At 35.6% G+C, this 20,424-nt stretch overlaps 1 protein-coding gene across 5 annotated transcripts in view; it reads right to left on the minus strand.

Annotated features, from left to right (window-relative positions):
- Positions 1–20,424, minus strand: part of WDR27 (WD repeat domain 27) — an 88,654-nt gene that overhangs the window by 47,871 nt on the left and 20,359 nt on the right. For all 5 annotated transcript variants that reach the window (XM_085055402.1, XM_085055400.1, XM_085055401.1 and 2 more), the window contains 6 exons: positions 17,553–17,674; positions 16,843–16,976; positions 14,328–14,425; positions 13,895–14,016; positions 9,845–9,942; positions 500–602 (listed from right to left, as the gene is read on the minus strand). In XM_085055402.1, the coding sequence (XP_084911528.1) occupies positions 500–602; positions 9,845–9,942; positions 13,895–14,016; positions 14,328–14,425; positions 16,843–16,976; positions 17,553–17,674 (677 nt within the window). The remainder of the gene's footprint in view (positions 1–499; positions 603–9,844; positions 9,943–13,894; positions 14,017–14,327; positions 14,426–16,842; positions 16,977–17,552; positions 17,675–20,424) is intronic.

Below are 20,424 nucleotides of genomic sequence, written 5' to 3' on the forward strand. Positions count from 1 at the left end.
ACACACACAAAGGGTGTGGAAAGTTCTAATTCCAGTTGAATGACTTCTCATTTTGAATTCAGCTGATTGGTTCATAAGAAACCCATAATGAAAGATGCATCACCCCGCATTTGGTAGTTTAAGTTAATTAATATATACTTGCTACACAGCTCCTAGTGGTCATCTAGATATGTACACAACATATAAAGCTGTGCTACAGGGAACACCATTCTCATCTTTGATGGCACATGACAATATGGAGTCAAATATTATGGAAACCTGTAGAAACAAACTTTTAACAATTACTTTGAGCTCTAGGATTTAGCTGCTATGGGATTTTTCAGACAAAATAATCATGACTCATACATAACTGCAACATGTGAATGCATCATATGAAAGTATCATAGAACCCAGTTATGTACATTAAGATGAATCCTAGAAACATTCTTGATAAGACTCTTATGTACAATATGAGTAGATCTTATAATTTAGGAAGAAAATAAACAAAAACACTACTTACATATTTGTCATCTGATCCACTGGCTACAAAGCGTCCACAGGGAGACACTGCAATTCCGCATGGGTAGCAGCGGCTGCTGTGCCCTTCAAAACGACGTTCACACCTACAGAGAAATGTCAGTGTTGTTAACACCAACTAAAAATTACCTCTTTTACTGCCATTTTCATTAAATCCTACTGAAGTGTCATCTGTTTTTCTTAGTCTGCAAATTTACTAAGGCAAATATACAAGTTAAGTTTTAAATATCTCTGCAGTAGGATTTTGGTAAAACTGAAAGGCATTAAAGAACATTATTGAGTAAAAGTAAAATCAACAGAAAAACTGCCCCAGGAAAATGACCAAACGCATGCTTTGGCCTTGTTTAGTTTACATGAATACAAACATCATTAACAATTAGAAATGAGGAGGCGTGATGCATCTCAGTTAGTTAATCCTCAGTTAGCTAACTCACACGGTAAGGGAAAGGTGTTGTGAAAGTCTGCTCTGTGAAAATTCATAAATCTCCCTCAAGTTATTTATACCAGATGAAGATGCAGTATGTGGAATCATAACATAAGTAGTTACTGCTTGCTTTTCTTACACGCAAATCTGAATATTTATACTTTGTTCCCCTATTTACATTCCTACTCCATACACTAATTTATTCTATATGGTAATTCAAGAAAATCAATATCCAAACATTCCAAAGTGAAAAATTCCTCCCCCCTCACCTCTCTCTCCTGTAACTGTGGATAACTTCTTACCTATCTGTGTAAATACAGTCTAAAGGAAGGAACGGATTTAAAATTAATGCAAGGAATTAATTTCCTACTTTTTGTATTAATATTGCAAGAAGCATTTTGGAGTAAGTTTTAAATAGCTGAGCACACTTGGGCCATTTAAAAATAATAATGTTTTTAATGAGATCAAGATTAATATCCACCTAACATGGTTGCAAAGAGCCATTATAGCTTTGCAGTCATCAGAAAACTAAGGTAAAAAATACTATTTAGAGTTTCTTCAATATTAAAAGTCATTTTAACACAAGTTTTAACACCATTCAGATCTGTCATTTACAGACGTATACCTCATTTCAGAGGTTTATTTTTATACTTTTGAGGTATTATTTCAAAACGGACTTCTAATAACCAATAGTCCTCTTTTACCTTTGTTATGATTGCTGTCAACCTGCCCCTCTTACAAAACAAATTTACATACCTCCCTACAATGCAGCTGTCATACATTCTTTTTTTTTTTAATGTATGCTAGGTCCAGGAACAAATTTGAAATAGTAAAATCTCCTGCCAATTCCTGTGATATACACTTTTTCCTGGCCAGTGAAATAATAGAAGCCATGTAAATTCAATTGACTGAACCCAAGTGTAGAAAGCTCTAAATTTTTATACCATATTGTTCTGTTGTAGACACGCATGTATGCGTAAGAATGCACTGAATGCCAAGGTAGTCTCATTCACCCAGGTGAAACAGACATACTTAAACAAAAACATTACTTTGTGACTGATCTAATTGTTATCATATACTAAAGCCTAAAAGAGACACTTTTGAATGTATGAAAATACATCATTTTATAGAGCCCAACTTTGAACTTTACTGTATTCTGTATAACAAAACTACTGATATTAACAGACATTTTGAGCAGACAGCAACCAGACATTTCACCTCAGATGAGTTCCATCCTAAAATTCCTGTAAATAATCCAATTTAAGAGAACATTACAGTTCAAGAGAAGCAACTCATGATGACAGCCAATTGCTCTGACTAAGATTTAAAAACATTCTTCAACTTCAGTTTTTTCACATGAATATTCAGAGACTTTCAGTAACCAATGGCCACATTTTGTCTATTGAATAACCTGCCTCTGTTCAAGCTTCTTATTGACAGCAAAGGAGAATACCAGCTACCTCAGTCTCCTCAGCATTCTCCTCCTCAGTTAGGCTTCTACCAAACATTATTCATTGTGTAAAGTAAACCTTTCCCACAACTTAGCCTTGAGTCCCAATTGCACTGTTTGCAAATTTCAGAGAGCTTTCTTTTTCCTTCTGAGTGCATTTTCATAGAGAATTTGAGGAAAAAAAATTCTTTTTAATCTTATACTTGTAAGATACATCGGCATAATGCCAAAGAAATTTCCACATGAGAAAAATAAAATTCATATCCACTCTCCCTCCTGAAGGTGTCTTCAGGTTCACTTCTCTTCCTTAAGTAGAGCACTGGTCATCAGGACTGCTTCTAAGTATTTAAGGCCTCATGGTCAGGGCTATTTCCTCAGTGGGGTAATTTTTCAAGGTTAATTTCCTCAGTGGGGTCTTTCTTCACAGAAGAGTGTCTCCTAATAAAACACTGCAAAATCTTCCTTTCAAAAGAATTTGACTCCTCTGTATTGGTGATGAATAACTCAATTATTTCACCTATAAATGGATGCACAAGAACTTACAGGATTCCACAGCTTTCACTGATCTCTTCTCTGCTATACCACAGCAATACAAAGCAATGTCTCAGTTGTAGGACAGTGCTCTTTACCTTGTGCTAGTACAGCCACAATAATAACCAATATCCTGGATTCTATTTTCTTAATTGTTTTCCTGTTCACCTTTTCCATTATATCAGGATATATGTTCCACTACAAGTTTAGCTACTTTCCCAACCCCTCAAAATCCTGCTAAAGAGACATTTTAAATGTCTAAAAAGACATTTTAAAAAACTGATTCCAATTAAACTTTCCATAGAATTAAGCAGAAATTTTGTTAAGCAATCTATTAACTCCAGATATCTACAGGTATCATAGCAATGGAAAAAAAAGTGGACAAAACCCTCTTGAATTAATAGGTAGATACTATGTGTATGATTTTATCTGATTGTTTCCTTTCAGGCTTTAATTCTATTTTTTTAAGTAGCAACAGGTGGTGATCAAAATTATTTTGGATATAGCAGGCTTTACGTGGCCAGCTGGCATGCTCTACAGCCTCCTAAGAATGCTTTTCTGGTCAGAGCTTTTCATGGGTTACCACAACAAACATCTGGTAATTGCATGGGACAGCAAACAGCCAAGTTCTCCCTATGTTCTCCATTTTGCATCTTTTAGTCTACATTCCAAAATATGTATCTTTTTATGTTGCAAAAAAACTTGAAGAATATTAGAAAAAAATGTACTCTGTTTTCTGCCTTTGGAAGAGAAAGATACTGGAATGTGTGTGTCTTTATAAATAAGGGAATACTCTCACAAAGTCTGGTTCATTCTACTCGATGCATTAAAAAAACTGAACGACAAACAATTATTTTTTTAAACCACTTTCATTTGTATTCTGTTTCTTTGTGCCAGTGCTCTGGTATTTGTTCAGAGACTCTTCATACCAGAAGATCTATTGAGGCCCTGCAAAATCCAAGTATAACTTGACAGCAGCAGTAGCTACCTTAGATGTACTGTACACATGGGTTTCATTTCATTTAAACACCAAACCCTTCACATAGGAACTCAGCATGTTTTTACCATAGCATCCAGCAGGGACCACATCCTTTTGTTCCCCATCCTCTATACTTTCATGCATCTCCAGTCCCAAACTTGGAGGAACTCCAGCCACTCTTTCATCCCTCAGAATCTGGATAACTAGACTCAAAAGCTCCAAGACAAAAAGACGGCTCTTTTTGTCATCATCATGGGATCCTCATGTTCAGAAGAAACCAAGAACTAGTCAAATTCTAAGTATGTGTGCATTTGTATCTTGCTTAGGATGATGTCAATCAGCTAGTTCACAGTGGAGATGCAAACTGAAAAGTATGTCAAAATTGAAGGGTCACCCATTCAAACTGCATGTCTGACCCTCAGGTCTCAAAGTGCAATTGTGAGAAAGTGTATGAGATGAGCTCCCTGTGACTGCAGGAATTCTACTAAAATATCTTACCAGAGGAACTTATGATCTAGTTGCCCAATACCATAACACTAGTTGGAGATTTTGCGTTAATGTCTAAAACTGTCTTCATACAATTGGCATATCCTTTCAGAGTCTGAAAGAAGGTGAAACTGATTTTCTCTGGGATCATACACCAAAGTATTATCATACAGCTGAGTATTCTGCAGAAGCAATCAGTATGTGCAAGTAGTCCAATATTCCTCAAGTCTTCACTGTGGTCCAATAAGCACCCATGCTGCCTTTTTTTTTCAGGAGGAGATCGGAAGTGACTACTTCAGCAGCAAAGAGCATAGTTCAATAGCTGAACTTCCATTGCTCAGCTGATCACAATGTGAGTCAAAGGCAGGCAGCTGCTGCCACCATAGGTGTTACTTCCACGGCTGTTGGGAGCTCTTCCTAACACCTTGTCCCTGCCACTCTTATTAACCTGAAAGAGTAATCTAGCCAATACCACATCTAATTCCTCACACTACCACAGTAGCATCCCACACCTCCCAGTTGGGCTGTACTAACTCTTCCCTGCTGTCCCCATCTCTGGGTAGATAATAAGCACATCTGACAGCATAGCACAACTGTCCCTTTCTTGCCTCCTAAACTAATTTCCAACTTCAGCTGTTATTGCATATCTTGCTCTCTTAGTCAATATTACATCAGCTCCCCCAGCAAGTTTTCCATACCCTACCTTTTCTGTGGCAAGTAAAAAACAAATGCTATTTTCATAGAATCACCAAGTGACATCATGGTTGAGGTTGATAGGCAGCTCTGGAGGTCATCTTATCCAGCCTCACTGCTCAAATAGAGTCAGTGTGGCTTTACCAATGCTAAGCAGAGGGGAGGTATCACCTCCCACAACCTGCTGGCAATACTCTTTCTGATACAGCCCAGGACATCACAAGCCTTCTTTGCCACAAGGGCACATTTCTGGCTCATGTTCATCTTGGTGTCCTTTTCTGTAAAGCTGTGTTCCATCTGGTTGCCTCTCAGCATATATTGGTGCCTGGGGTTTGCATTTGGTGACAACAGGACTTTGCACTTCCCTTTGCTGAACTTCATAAGGCTTAGCCTGAAGCAAAGAGCAAAGAGGGCATGGGTGGGGTTCCAAGGCTGGACAGAGCAATTAGGACCCAGTGGTGCAACGAGGGTCCCCACAGTTCAGCCTGTAACTTGAGTAAAGATACATCTGAAAAGCTGTGGTCAAGCTAGGCCACACAATTACTGACACAAAGAAGGGTGAAGCTTTATTGCATTATGACTTTAGCTGTAATTTACTGATGAGCAATGCCTACAAGCTTTACTGGGGATCTGAAATCCACCTTGGGGAAAAAATGTTACACTACTTCATGCTCTAAAACCTCTCACTAGGAAACGGACTCCTTGGAATGAACCATGCAAGGGAAGCTGCAGAAAACTGGACACACAGTTTTTCTCATTATCAGCTAGTCATGAAAATATCTGAATTCACGTAACTTTGCTAGTGAATATGAGCTGGTGATACTAAGTGTTTAGTCAATATTCTAAATGCATTTGACAAAGTGAAGAGGGAAACTCTGTGAATTTATAGTTTCCTCCTAACAGAATCAATGAAAGAAATTTTCTTTCTTCTGGACATTTAAGCACAGAATCATCTAATCTTCAAGAGAGAGGAAGTGAGAAATTGAAAGGATCCAGACTGATGAAGCAGAATTAAAAACTGTCATACGAAATTCAGGTGATATATTAACATATTAAAGCAGCAGGTATTTAGTCTAGTCTGATACTTTGTGTTGTTGAGTTTACTGTGTAAGGAAATGGAATGTTCATTAATTCCTAAGTTTTTACATTCTTTCTCTGCACTGGCTTGACAGCACTGGGATGCCAAAGTACATCTCACTGCCCTATGTGCTCATGAGCAGAGCCAACAAGCACAGGCAGGACTGGCAGACAAGGAGGCTTAGTGTATTGGAATTTTCTGATATATCTGGCCTCTGTGGTCTAAAGGACTCAGCAACTTGTGTCTCCCAATACAGACTTTTCCAAGATATGAAATTTAAATATGGTGGAGACAACAGGTACAGGGGAGTATGAATCAATGCTAGATTCCCGATTTTGGAAAGAGCAGCAATGTCTCCAAAATGCATGCAATACACACAGCAGTATGAGGAAGAATAGTACAGCTTCTTGTGAGTGACAGACAAATAAGAATTTACAATGTTTTATCACAAAGAATACTTCAACTCCTTCAAAAATGTAAGAATGCATTAACTTTTTGTATCTCCTGATCATTAAATGTTTTTCTGAGTCTTTCTTGGGAATCCTCAAGCTGGTGACTATAATGTTACTCTTATTCAGATTCCCACAGCATCTTAGCCTAACTCCTCTGTTCACTGTTTCACCTTGGACACAAGAGAAATTAATCTTACTTGTTCTCCAAGTAGTCATTCTTTTAGACAATATAGACATAAATTGCTCTTCAAAATGTCTTGGAAGTTGTTCAAAGGTTATTATCTTACCCTAAAGCATGTATTCACAAGGTCTCATAGTTCATTATCCTAACCTGGAAGAAGAGTACCCATAGTTGGTTCTTCTTCCAAGAAAAACTATTTTCCTTGCTTCTTTATTCCTAAGTTCATTTTGAAGATCATCTAGAGCTTTTCTTAGCTATAGTTATAAATTAGGAGAATGCAGGAGAAGTATAAAAAGATTCAAAATCTTCAGATGAAACTTTAAAAATCCAGGCATTTCAAAGGAAATGAAGCAGGAGTCTGAGTAAATCCAAAAGCCACTACCAGGGTCCAAGATTCCCTCAATTACTGGCAAGATGACCTGGCTGTGTGAGGTTGGCTGACAACATCAGAAAGTTAAAACACCTTTACTTGTACCACCTTCAGAGGAACCTATGAGACTTTCTGGCACTCTGAAGCAATGTTGGAACACTGCCAGATCATTAATAGTGAAAGAGACAGACAAATTCACAGCTTTATCAAGAAAAGATTATGAAAACTGAAGTTGCAAAATACTTTCACCAAATTCAAGCACAAAAGAAAAGTTAAATGAATTTTCACTGAGAAAAAAATGTAGTTTGATAGCACAGGTTGGATAGAAAAGTTCTTGTAGAACTCAGAGCAAAAATATCAATATATTCAAAACTTATAAAGCTATAGGCCAGGTTAACCTGTTTGAAGATTTCATCTAAGCAGACCAAAAAAGAACCTGAGCATCCTGCTATGATTCCTCAGTCAAATGTGAGAAAAGGAATGCATGTCATAAGAAAAGGAGACATCATCATAGAAAAGACCTCTAAGAGTCCTAAGGAAATTTTACATAGTTGTTCTGCAAATTATTTCCCATGCTTTCAACAGCAGCTTTGAAGAGCACTGTGCTAGAGGGATTTTTTCCCCTTATTTTATCAAAATTTTATACTTTATGGTATTTTTAAATAGAGTAACAATGGATAGATTCTTGAGGGCAACAAACAGATTAAAGAAAAGCAAAACAATTTTCACTGTGGAAGCCTTGGGAAAATATTTAGAACAAAATAAACAAACAATAAAGTGGAGATCTTGAAGTTAAATGTTACTATCCACAACACTGCAAACAGTATAAATGAGAAGGTGGACTTACCTTTGCTACATTTAAAGAATACTGGACAAAGATTTCACTAAACAAACCCTATACTGGCAAACCCAGAGCAGAAACAAAGAGAGGTTATTCCAGAGGGACTGGAAACAGTTGCTGATGCACCAACTTTACAAATCAACAACTTTAAGAGATTAAAGGTACTGGCCCATCATGAGATTGCTTAGGAACTAATCTCTCCTGTAAGTACTCAGCAGTGCAAGGGAAGGACTGGATTTGATTGGACAAGACTTATGAACAAAAAAAATAAGCAAGAGTGTTCAGTCCATGTAACTATAGTAGACCTAACACTTCAGCAGAGACTTGTTCCAAGTTCAAACAGAGCTTTCCAAACTTAGACATTTTAAATTTATTTATGTGAAAAACACCTGGTGAACACATAGGAAAAATTGAACAGTTTTCCTCCTTCTGAGAACTCAAGAATGGATTTTAAAATATAGAAGACTCAGTCTCTGGTCTGAGCATTGACAAAAAATTTCATTTTAAAAAATTTGTTGGGTTTTTTTCCCTTGAAAGTTGTTAGCAAGTGGAAAACAATGATTTATTTTTTCTATTCCTTCTCCACACGAGTTAATACCATTGATCACTGTGTAATATGTAACAAACACACACACATACATAATACCTCATAAGCACCCTTAAAATATCTGTCATTAAGGACTTGAATTACTTTTTTGAAGCTTGGCTAATAGAACACAGTGGACACTAGAATACACTGACCTTGCCAAATTAAATATACAGCAAGAACATACATAAATTAGTCCCTTTTTCTCAAGACATATTAATTTAATCGATTGCCCAGATTTTACACTTTAACTATTTTACCATTCACCGACTTTACTTCTATTAGTATTTAGAAACAAAGAGACAGATAAGTGATCTGTGAAAGGCTTTCTACTTTTTCATTACTCTTCAGCAACACAGTTTGAGCAGTTTATTAGAAAAGCATAAGAAGGTAACATATTCCAACCCCAGCAGTCTCTAGTTTCATTACTTTCTGGCATTCAGTGAAGGTAATACAGCAATGCTTTTGGAAAGAACATATATGCCCCCTATAGATTTAACATCTTTTTACTGCATAAAGCTGGAAATAAATGAAAGGCTCATTAAGCATTGCCCAAATAGAAAATTCAGTACTAGAAAAATTATATTACATCTTTCAATAGATATGTTTGCATAGAGAGAAAGCAAATAGGAAATTATTCTTTGAAGATAAAGCATCCTCCTGTCCAAACCCCTTTTCTTTTAAACATAATTCTTTTGGCCTGCACAACAGAGATCACCCCCAGTATTAATTTACCTGAGCAATGGTCCCTCCTTGACATGCTATTTCTTTGTCCCAAGGCTTTCCCAAACACAACATTGAAAGGTTTTAGAAAAAGTGTAGCATTTAATTCTGAGTTTATGGTAATGTATTATGCAAATTTATAGTACTACATACGTGGTTTGTAATAATGTTGTTGCAATTGGTTTATATTTTAAAAGATAGATCATAGATTTTACTTCTTTTAGCAGTAAGGGCATGCTGTTTTGGAAATACCATTAGCATTCAGTTCAGTACACTATTATATATATATATACAATTGGATCTACAAAGGTGGGTAAACATGGGTGATAAATCTTAAATATTTAATGGCTCCTACATAACTCACTATAATTGAGGAATGATAATTTTTTTGGTCTTTTAAAACTAGTAAAATTCAATTAGCCGGTAGATCCGATTCCACACCTAAATTTCTACTGGTATATCAGAGCAAGTATGAAAATTCTGAATAAAGAAATCACATGGCTTTTTATTCCAAGCTACCTAATTCATTCTTACCTCAGTGTTCTTAAATCCCACAGTTTGATGCCATCACCTGCAGCTGTGGTCATGAAAAGGTTGTAAGCTTCAGTTTGCTGAGTGCTGAAGGACGACCCCTGTGAAAAAGTAAATTAGTTTCAGGTAACTATTCTTGTGGCATTAATTATTAATAGAATCATAAAATATCTTGAGATGGAAGAGATCCATAGGAATCCATAGTCCAACTCCCCACTCCTTGCAGAATTATGCCATATGATTAAGAGAGCATCATCCGGATGCTCCTTGAGCTCTGACAAGCTTGGTGCTGGGACCGCTTCCCTAGGGAATCTGGTCCAGTGACCAACCACCCTCTCACTGGAGAATTTAGTCCTTTTAAGAAATAAACAGTAAATAGTTGTTAGGTTATGTGAAAAAAAAGCTTGCCTGCATGCACACAAAGGACCAAAGATGAAAGTTGGCATGTGGAGGAAGTCACATAACCCAGTCAGAGAAATGGAGCACAGCCTCAACCCCTCTCAGTGCTGTCCCAGGACAGACATCAGCCTTTTGGTCCAGGGGTGACACCCACCAGGATGGTCAGTGACACAGGCTATCTGGGTCATCTCACAGACTGATGGGATTACTAAATATCAGGGTATGGCATCCATTATGTGAAGTAGAGGAAGATCTTCGTGATTGCACAAGACTATGGGATGTTCAGGAAAGAAAATAGGGGCAGTGAAAGGGAGGGATCAAAGATTAGTTCAGTGACTAATTATAAGACATGTTTAGCCCTGGGCTAAGTGTCCAATTTCCATTGACTTCAGTAGCAAGTACATTCATTCATAACAAGACTAATTTTTCCTTCATAACTTTAAATAATTAAATCCAGTTCAGAACCTCTGATTTTTTAACATCCACATTGGCAAATCCCAGCCTCTTTGCTGGCTACAAACTTCTTTCTCCAGGGAACCAAACTGAAACAGTTAAAACTCTTTCTTTACTTTCCTTATCATTCACTTTCTTGACTTGGCTGAATACATCACAGAAACCTCAAGGTAATTTCCTGCAATCAATATTTGACTGCCAAGAATCTTCTATTCATTATGAAACCTGGTTTATAGCTTGCTCTAAGAGATGAATTAAAATGTACTGTCCAACAGATTTCCCTAGAAAATCTACGCATTCTCACATTAGCTGTGTATAATTATATAAAAAGAGTAATGCAGAATAGAAAGACAGTGGTAGTCCAAAGGATAGTATTCATTAAAAGCTACAGAGCACCCTTATTTTATGCTTTTGAAATGTTTGCTCACCATCCTTTGCTTCAGTCAGCACTGATCATAGAGTCCAAAATAAAAAGTTCTACAGACACATACACATTTACTTGATGCATTAGTCCTGCACTATTGAATACTCTAAATACACTAACTAATAAACTAGGTAAGAAGTGAAATCCATTGTTCCTTCTCTGCCCTGAAATTTTTCAGCAATATACTTTATTAATGCATAGCTATACTTGTATCTTCAAACTACATTTGCTACTGAATATTGATAGGAGACAAGAAAATATATACTAGTTGGGATAATATGCAAGCTGCATTTTATTTATCACTTTGTGTTTTTATACTCCATCAACTTATGATAATCTATTATTTATGAGAATCTGATGCAAAAAGTAGCATATTCCTACACACTCTTGAAACTATTTTTTCATTCTGATAGACAAATCACTTGGCTCTGCCCCATCAGCCTCCTCATCCACCACTGTAATCCCTTCTCAGCTTTTCTCTTGACTACCTACATTGCAATCTCTGCATAAAAGTTGGCCTCAAGGAGGACGTGGTTCTACACAATCCCTATTTCTTTCACTAATTCCGTATGAGCACCATTTATTTCATCCAAACAGTGCAGCTGGCTTATGCTAAAGGCACTGATCAATAGACATATCAGAAAGCACTCCATATCTTCCAGGCAATCTTATACTTTAGCCAATATTGCAACTATGGTTAGGAAAAAGTTAACTGACAGAAACTTCGGAGTTACCTATAATATTTTTCAGTCTTCACATCAGGTAGACTTCCTAGCTAATGGACAAATTAATTTTGAAACAAAAGGGTCTGAACAGGAAACTGGAAACTTTGCTGTTTCTGTGAAAATGAGTGTTCTCTATAACTGTGCTAGCAGAACATAACATCGTCTGAATATTTGTGGCTCACAATGACACAGATTCCTGTTCAAAGAATATGTTTTGCAGCATTTCAAACATATTATTAACACTAAAGCTCTGAATCTTTGTGGTCTGATCTCAAATTGCCATCTATTTTGGTATCTCAGATGTTCCTAAACTCTAAGACTGGAACACAATTTTGATATTTTAATCAATTCATTTTACTATGTCTCTTAAAAGTTAGTGTAGAAAACAATGGACTGTTACAATGAGATTAATCAACACACGGCAGGCTGAGATGAATTTCACACACCGGGAATTGGAAACAATCTCTAGAATAGATCAAAGGAACAATTTAAAATTGAAGTCATTACATGGCAAATTATACATACTTGCTTACAGCTGCTTCTGTCTAAAACCAAAAATAAGAGAATGTCATACTAGGATCACATAGGTTTCTAGGATATCCTGTGTATTTAATATTTTGCTACAAGTTTCTCCCACACTTAATTGGGACATACTTTCCCTGTTGTCTCCCAAGACCCTCAAAATAGATTTTCTTTTTTATTCATTTAAAGAGTAAATTTTATTATTATCCTCACTTACTATTGTCCAGGTAGCATCACAAAACAGTCTTGGAACATGAGAACAGATCTGCATGAATCTAAACTAGAAAATGCACTTCAAGAACACCTATATGTACTGCAATCACAAATGAGTATTCAGTCCACACAATGAGACTAGGGATAGTCCAAAGGAAAGCCTTCATAAAGTTTGGTGTGTAGGCACTGGATCTTCAGCATCAACTGTTTCAGCCCACAGATTTACTTCCATTGAATTATGTCTCATCACTAGCTAACCTCCGATTCCAATGTTTCATACTTCAAACAGGATGTAGTTTGAACACAGCAAGCATTCTGCACATTTTTATGTCTATAAAATATTTTAGCATTTCATCTTAAAGAAAATGCAGAGTTATATTTGCTCTGATAACTTTATCCAACATAACAAAATAGTTAATGTGCAATTTTTCTATTGACTTATCCAAAGTATTGATTTTGTTTAACTGAGAAAACTAGAGAACCTCGATGTATATTTTTCCCCCAAAATATCAATTTTCTTTGCAATACCACCTACCTCTACGTTTTTTTCCCAAGTGAATACTTGTCCACCGCTTGAAAGTTTTTCTTGATTAAATAACCTGAAGGCACTAAGCTGACCCAGCAAGAAGAAAAGCCAGAACTTTAAGTCTATATGTGTTACAAACAGTACTGAAATAGTTAGCACAACTTTAAGTGTTTTACCAGATCGCATCTATAAGGAAAACCCACAAAGAGTTCTACAACAGTAATAATAAGGAACTGTTTCAAACCCACAGAAGCAAGGACTTTCCAGCTGGGATTGACGAACCACATTCAACCAGACCTAACACAGCAGGCATTCCAGAATGTATGATACCGCAAAAACTACAAACACTCAAATCAGTCTTCAAGGAAAAAAGAGCAAGGATGAGGGGTTTTTAGTCATCTATTCCATTGCAGTAGTGAATTTTTTTTTTTTTGGTTGCTGTTTCTGAAGTTTCAGAATAAATCAGATGGTGTCCAATTGGGCTTCAGAAGAAAATACTTATATAAGGAAAAATTCCTGCAGAACTAAAGTATTACAGTCTAGCACAAGTAAGGCAAAGGGTAATAAACAGCTCTCTGATAGCAAGACTGTTTGGTCATTCTCACTGCTCCTCCCTTTACACTAGAGATCAAATGAAATCTGTGTGACTCTATCACACAGACTCATGTTCTTGCCCATCCTCCCCAATACATAAAAACCTATTGATTGCCTTCAATTCAATTTTTAGCCTCCGGTTTCTTTGTTGGTGGTGTTGTAGTGGTTCTACAAATAAAATTCAACAAAGTATATACCTTATTTTGGCAGATCTGATGGACTGATCTAGTATGAGCTTCCTGTATCACTGCTGAGCTGCAGCCTGCATTGAGGTCAAAAACTTCAAGTGCTCGGTTGCTGCCAGCTGTAAGTACAATATCTGTACAGTTCTCTGAGTTAAAGTTAAACTTATCTAAAGGAACAAAAGCATACACATAGATCAGAGTACAGATAAATACATATATCTATATATGAACTTTTGTATTTATTGATCTATAAGAAACACCAAAAATCTTGCAGCACTAAAATTTTATGTCTAAGGATGAAGTTAAATATCACAAAAAATTACAGTTTTTAAACGCTAATAGAAAAGGAGTAGTAAATAATCAAATGTCGCTTACTTCAACTGAAGTTTTGTTCATGTCATTTAGTCCAAAGAGCTACAAAGAAACTAAGAAATACAAAGGATACAAGAATAGAACTCATTTACTGCTGAAAGGCTGGTAATCTCCATTGCTGAAGCCATGGGAAATTTCTGTATTAATTTGCAAACACTCCTCTGTTTGTATCTGCAAAGAATATAAAATGAATGTTAGTGTTAATGAAATAAGCTGTGTTTTGTCATCAGCAGCAAACTCCCATTGGAATCACAAAGAAAATCAAAATGCTTTCTTTCATTATTAAAAATTAAAGCCACAGACCTTTTGGCTTATTGCTGAACTCTATTAAAAATTTGGTAACAAAACTCGTTTGGATGAAAACAAACATGATATTCATATACAGAAGACTGATCTTCCATCAACATGAAACACTAAAATAATCCTGTATGTATATTGAAAATATTGAAGAGAAAAAAAATCTGTAAAGTACCTATGTTCAAAAAGCAGATGTGCCACTGGTTTCAAGTATAGCATTTAATGTGCTGATGATAGGGCAATGAGGGAGAAAATGAGAAGAAAACAGTGAGGAAAGAATAATTTCCACTTAGATGAGAGCAGAATAAGGGGCTGATCACAAACTACCAAAGAAATTTTGTTTCCCAACATACATATAACTCTTTAAGGTCCTGCGGGTTATCTGCCAGCTCCATGCAAATGTTGCAAACATGCCAAAACCTCTTAAATGGCTTCAGACTTATTTGTATTACACAACACAAAACGGTGTTGTTATTCAATCTAATTAGAACTTTCTGTTTACTGAGATGTACCAGCACAGCCAACATGGGTCTATTCTTAAAGTAAACAGAAAACATAACTCCATGGATATGGATGTGGATATGGATGTGTGGGGCAAGAAGAGAGTGGTTTTCATAGAAGTCACCTAAGGAATACAGAGTTCATAACAACTGTACTGGGTCTGGTTGGGGTAGAGTTAATTTTCTTCATAGTAGCTTGTATAGTGCTGTTTTAGGCTTGTGACCAAAATAGCATTGATAGCACACCAGGATTTTAGCCATTGCTGGACACTGCACAGTGTTAAAATAATTTCAGTGTAACAGTTAATATCATACTTGCATTTTAGCACATCTGTCTAATGAAACTACAAAAGTACATGCATGACACACTTGTAGGAATCATTACTGTTTCTTTCCAAAAACACTAAAAGTTTGCAAAACTGAGATCATTTGAAAAAAAGCAATATGTTTATCAGCCATATCTGTTCAAAAGAAAAATGTTTAGTGGCTCGCTTTTGCCTTTCATTGTCATTCTCAAAAAATGGCCTTCTGATCTTTTTGGGCAGATAGTGAGCTACTTTAGCAGTGATGGTGAAGCAGTAGATAATACACAGTGTTTTGCAATTTAATCTAAGAAACTTTTGTCGTTTCCACAAGAACTTAATTCAAATAAACTAAAAAGTAAACTGCACTAGACTTCAAGTGCAAATAATTTATCTCTACTTTTGGGTAAACCTACCCAAGCTAACTTTAATTTAAATAAGCTGGCTGAAATAATAGGTACAATCTAATGAAGGCACTATGAAGCTTCTTCTCATTCAAGTTACCCTGCTAAAAGAAAGATGCTTATTGAAACAGTGAAATTGCTCCCAAATGCAAGAAAAATTGTTTGAGTTAGCCAAAATACCTTGCTTCTGCACTGCAGACTGCTACACAGATAAATACCTCACAGGGCATGGCCCAGGTAGAAATTCACATACAAAGCAAATCAACCAATAGTAAACTGAGATTCATCAAATACAAGTTATGAGAAAACTGAACCAAAGTAATTTGGGGAGTGGGGGGAGGTGGGGCGGGGGATTAGAAGAGTACCCATTATTAAAAACAAGAAGAATTTTAGTATATTTGAGATTTTTTTTTTTACACAATGCATTTGCTACATGTCCTATACATGTTCAATTCAAAGTGCAAGTCACTTAAAATTCAGGCAGACATTGTGGACAGACTGAAGTGGACACTGTACATTCGTTCTTGTCTTTTAGAAACTGAGGTTTATGTAGTAACTTGGGTTACCTTTTTATTGGTTTATGAATATCTCCATAAACTAAGAATTAACAAGTAAAACAGAAAGTAGGTAATCAGATTATGGAAGAAAGATATTAGATAATTTTTTCCGACCATTTAACATTCCAGTCAAGTTCCACATACCAGGTTCATGCCTCAATCCAGGAAAGAAGTCCTATTCCTAAACATAGTTAAGTTTGTGCTTAGTATGTTTTTCTGTGCAGCAGCAAAACTTCCAAGGAAATAGACCAGTTTTTCCCATCTAAGTATGCAGCCCAGTACTGTTATCATCATCAACAGACAGGACATACTATTCACAATATCAATTAAGACTGCAGTGTTGTAGCCCTAATTCTTTTTGTCCTTCCACTCAAAACAAAGATATTTTTTCATGTACTTTTTACCATTTGTTCAATTTTTTATCTTCTGTAATATTTTTTGCCTCCTCAGCTCACCCCACCACCCACAAAATCCCAGATCAAACAGTACAAGTACTTTCACTGGTCTGTGAAAAAGAAATTAACTCACCGTTTCAGGTCATCCTTAGTTGTGTCTAGATGGAAACTTAATAGATGAAATTCAGCTCCACAACACAGCAATATAAACGTATCTAGAAAATAAAACTGTGCAAAGCGTACAGTCTTATGGAACTTCTCTTTACCCTGAAATGCAAAGGAATTTATTAAGAATGGATTCAAACATGACAAATATTTTTTTGTCTGAGATTCCTGGTGTTAAGACAGAGCCTCCCTGTTATGCCAGTCATAGGCCAGGAAGTTAACCTACTACATAGTGGCCTCTATTACTTTCAAAATAAAGATTGCATTCTGACTAAATTAGCTGGCAGTAAATTTAATTGTATCTGTAGTCAGTTGACACTAATACAATCTAGCTTCATACTCTGAATTTCTTTTTGAATTGGGGAGTAGACCATAAAGTCAGGCAAAGCTGATCCAATAAAAATAGAATGTACAGACTAGACAATGAAACCAAAACTTCCAGACATGCCCACTAGTTGGTTTGTTTTTTTTTTACCAAGGTTGATTTTTTCTTTTCATAAATTATCATTAGAAAAGCCTAATTTGAAGTCAATGGAGATCACCCAGATCATTGTTTCAGTTGGAGTCACCACTCAGTAGCTCTAGAAATCAGCTCTTTCTACACAGCTTTTAAAATGGAAGTAGATGAAAGTGAAATCAGTGCTCCCTGTGTCCAAACCAATTGAAGTTTCTAATTACCAGAATTAGGGCAGGTTCCTTATTGCAGACTGACCAGACTCTTAAAGTTCTGTCTTCTGATGCAGAAACTAACCACTTCTTGTCATGACTCCAGCCAATAGAGTTAACTGCACCATCATGACCTAATAAATAATAATGGAAATATCATAAAGCTAATTTCTTGCATTCACAAATTTCTCTGGAGTTAATTTTATTGTTTTAATATAATTATGCACAATGTTAAAGTACATATTAAGTACAGCTTTCAAATTGTTGGATTAAAATCGGTAAACAAGCTATTGAGATTTTCTTTCACCAAAAAACCCAGAAAAATGTCTTGTATTAATAAACAAAGACAATTCCAACTTTAATTTTTCAAAGTTATTGGAAGACCACTTTCAAGAAATATCTTTGAAATTAAATTAAAGCAAAGATTCAGTATTACTGGAAAAAAGAATCTGAGTATTATATTATAATGAAATTTTATATTAAACATGATCTGGAAACCCCTTCAGACACTGCAAATAGTTGAAATTCTTTATTTTATTCATTAACCTTTTATTAATGAGCTACCCATTTTTTTAAATAAAATGAACATGCCAGTTCAATGGCTTGTTAAAAACAAGATTGTAACCTTACAAAGAAAGAACTTTAAAATCCAGAAACAATATTCAAAAGTTAAAATTATTAATTTAATCTAACATTATACTGAAGTTGATCAAAAAGATCAAAAAGAGAACAAACATATGGCAATCAAATTTAACAAACTTTGACCCATGTTATTACAATTTGTCAGATGAAGTCAGATTAATTTCCTCTAGCCTTAAAACATTCAAAATTCTAATGCTGCCCTCTTGTGCACAATTTATCTTTAGTCAACTGAAGTTTCATATAAAAAAATATTTTGCCTTAAGTTACAGGAAGGCTATTCAACCTATCTCAGCAATTGAGATACTTCATTTTATAGATATATGTCTACAGAAAGTCTTACAAATGAAATATTTTAATTCCCAGTTACAAAACAGCTGTAGAATTCTCACCAGAAAACTCACAGGTACTGCGCAAATACATATGTAAGTATTATTCTTGTTTTGTTCACTACACACAGCTTTATTTAAAGGCTTTGATTTTCTAAAAACATTTGGAAGCCTTGAATAATCTGCATTAAAAAAAAACCCCAACAAAACACAAAACCAATCAAACAAACAAACAAAAAAGAAAACCACAACAGAATATACAAAACAGCTTTCAAAAGTAGTAAGGAACATGAGAAACTGTAGGAAAATCTGAGGTTTGGAAAATTGGAATAGCCATGCAAAAAGCTTAAGAATCTCTGCACTCCAGGCCCCTCAGTCCCCAAGCACACTGAAGAAGATGCCAGCTGGCTTAAAAGAGCCCAGTAAGATTCAAAACAGACATTACTCAGGGCTCCGCAGTCCTGGAGCACATTGAGAAGAACCGCAGCTGGTTTTGTAAAAAGACTTTTTCAAAAAGGCCATACTGGCTGTAACTTCACAGCTGGTCAACATTACCTGCACTTCACTAGAGGATACAGACACCTGAAGAGCTGCACTGGAGAGGGATGCAGAACTACTTAAAACTGTAACTGAGCCCATCAGGGAACAAGACTGAGTAAAACAAGCTCATAGCAAAATTCTTGTAACTCCTCTCTGATGCTGCGTCATAACACCATGACTTTTGATAAGCAGCAATATTCAAATGTTAATGCTGCCTTGAAATTAAAAATTAAAAAATTTTAACAGAACAGACACAATTGCCATATCTTGAAATAAGGATAGTTTTACATTGCCATTGATTGTACCTCTGAGTAAGAATAATGCATCATGGTTTTTATTGAAAACACATATACTATGACACTTCTAAAACATGAGCATCAAAAGTAGAAAGTAAACAGATGATTGCATGATGATCTGAACTGCACAGAAAAACAATGTGAATGAAATAAGTAGGCAACTAATGGTTTGTGGGCTCTACTCCCTTGCATTACTTTATCTGGCAGATTTACGCTTATGTTGCTTTTGGACAAACTACATGCACAGCAGAATGCAGTTTACTTTTTTTTCAGACTGTGCATCATTAAAAAAAGGGACATAAAGGATTAAAGGTAACAATGAAATAAATCAGTGCAAAACTTAAGAATTTGTTATTGTAGAAGAAAAAGAGCCTATTACTCTGTCCACGAGGCATGTTTTCATCCATTTCCTCACACAGAAGGAGAATATCAGTAATGTTGTCTCCTTAATATCACAGCTTCTTCCACCAAATACAATGAAATTTACTCAAAAAGAAAAAGTTTTCAGAAATGAATTGTCAGAGTTATTTACTTTGAAATAATTCTCTGAAATAATTTAAAATAGTCTCGCCTTAATACTTATTAGGGTCAGCTAGCAAAATGCATTCATTTTCCATTCTGAACTTTCACAGAAAATTCATTTATCAAGACTGATTTAAAGTAATAACATTTACAGTTATAAAAAATTTAACAGATAGTTCTTGTAGAAGTTTACAAATAATCTGGTGTTTAAGATTTATTTAAAAGTGTATATGTTTACACATGCATACACTTTTGTAGGTTTTCTTCATAGGAATAGTCCCTCTTTTTTAAATGGTTATTCTTTAGAAGTCTGGACCTGCAAAGCAAACACATCTTTTGCCAAGTCATCACAGTCAATTTTTGGCTAATAAACTATTACAATATATAGCTGCAATATAGGCATATATTATTATTGCAATATAATGCCTTTAATGTTTCTCTTTAATTATTGTAATATCCATCATGATGAAGACTGCAATATATATCATGATAAATTGTTACTTACCTCACAAAAAATTTAGATATGGGAACACCTGGCAGTCAGTTTAATTCTAGGAC

The sequence above is a fragment of the Lichenostomus cassidix genome, chromosome 3 (genome assembly GCF_008360975.1).
Source record: "Lichenostomus cassidix isolate B80296 chromosome 3, HeHo_3.0, whole genome shotgun sequence".
In the NCBI taxonomy this organism is placed as follows: domain Eukaryota; kingdom Metazoa; phylum Chordata; class Aves; order Passeriformes; family Meliphagidae; genus Lichenostomus; species Lichenostomus cassidix.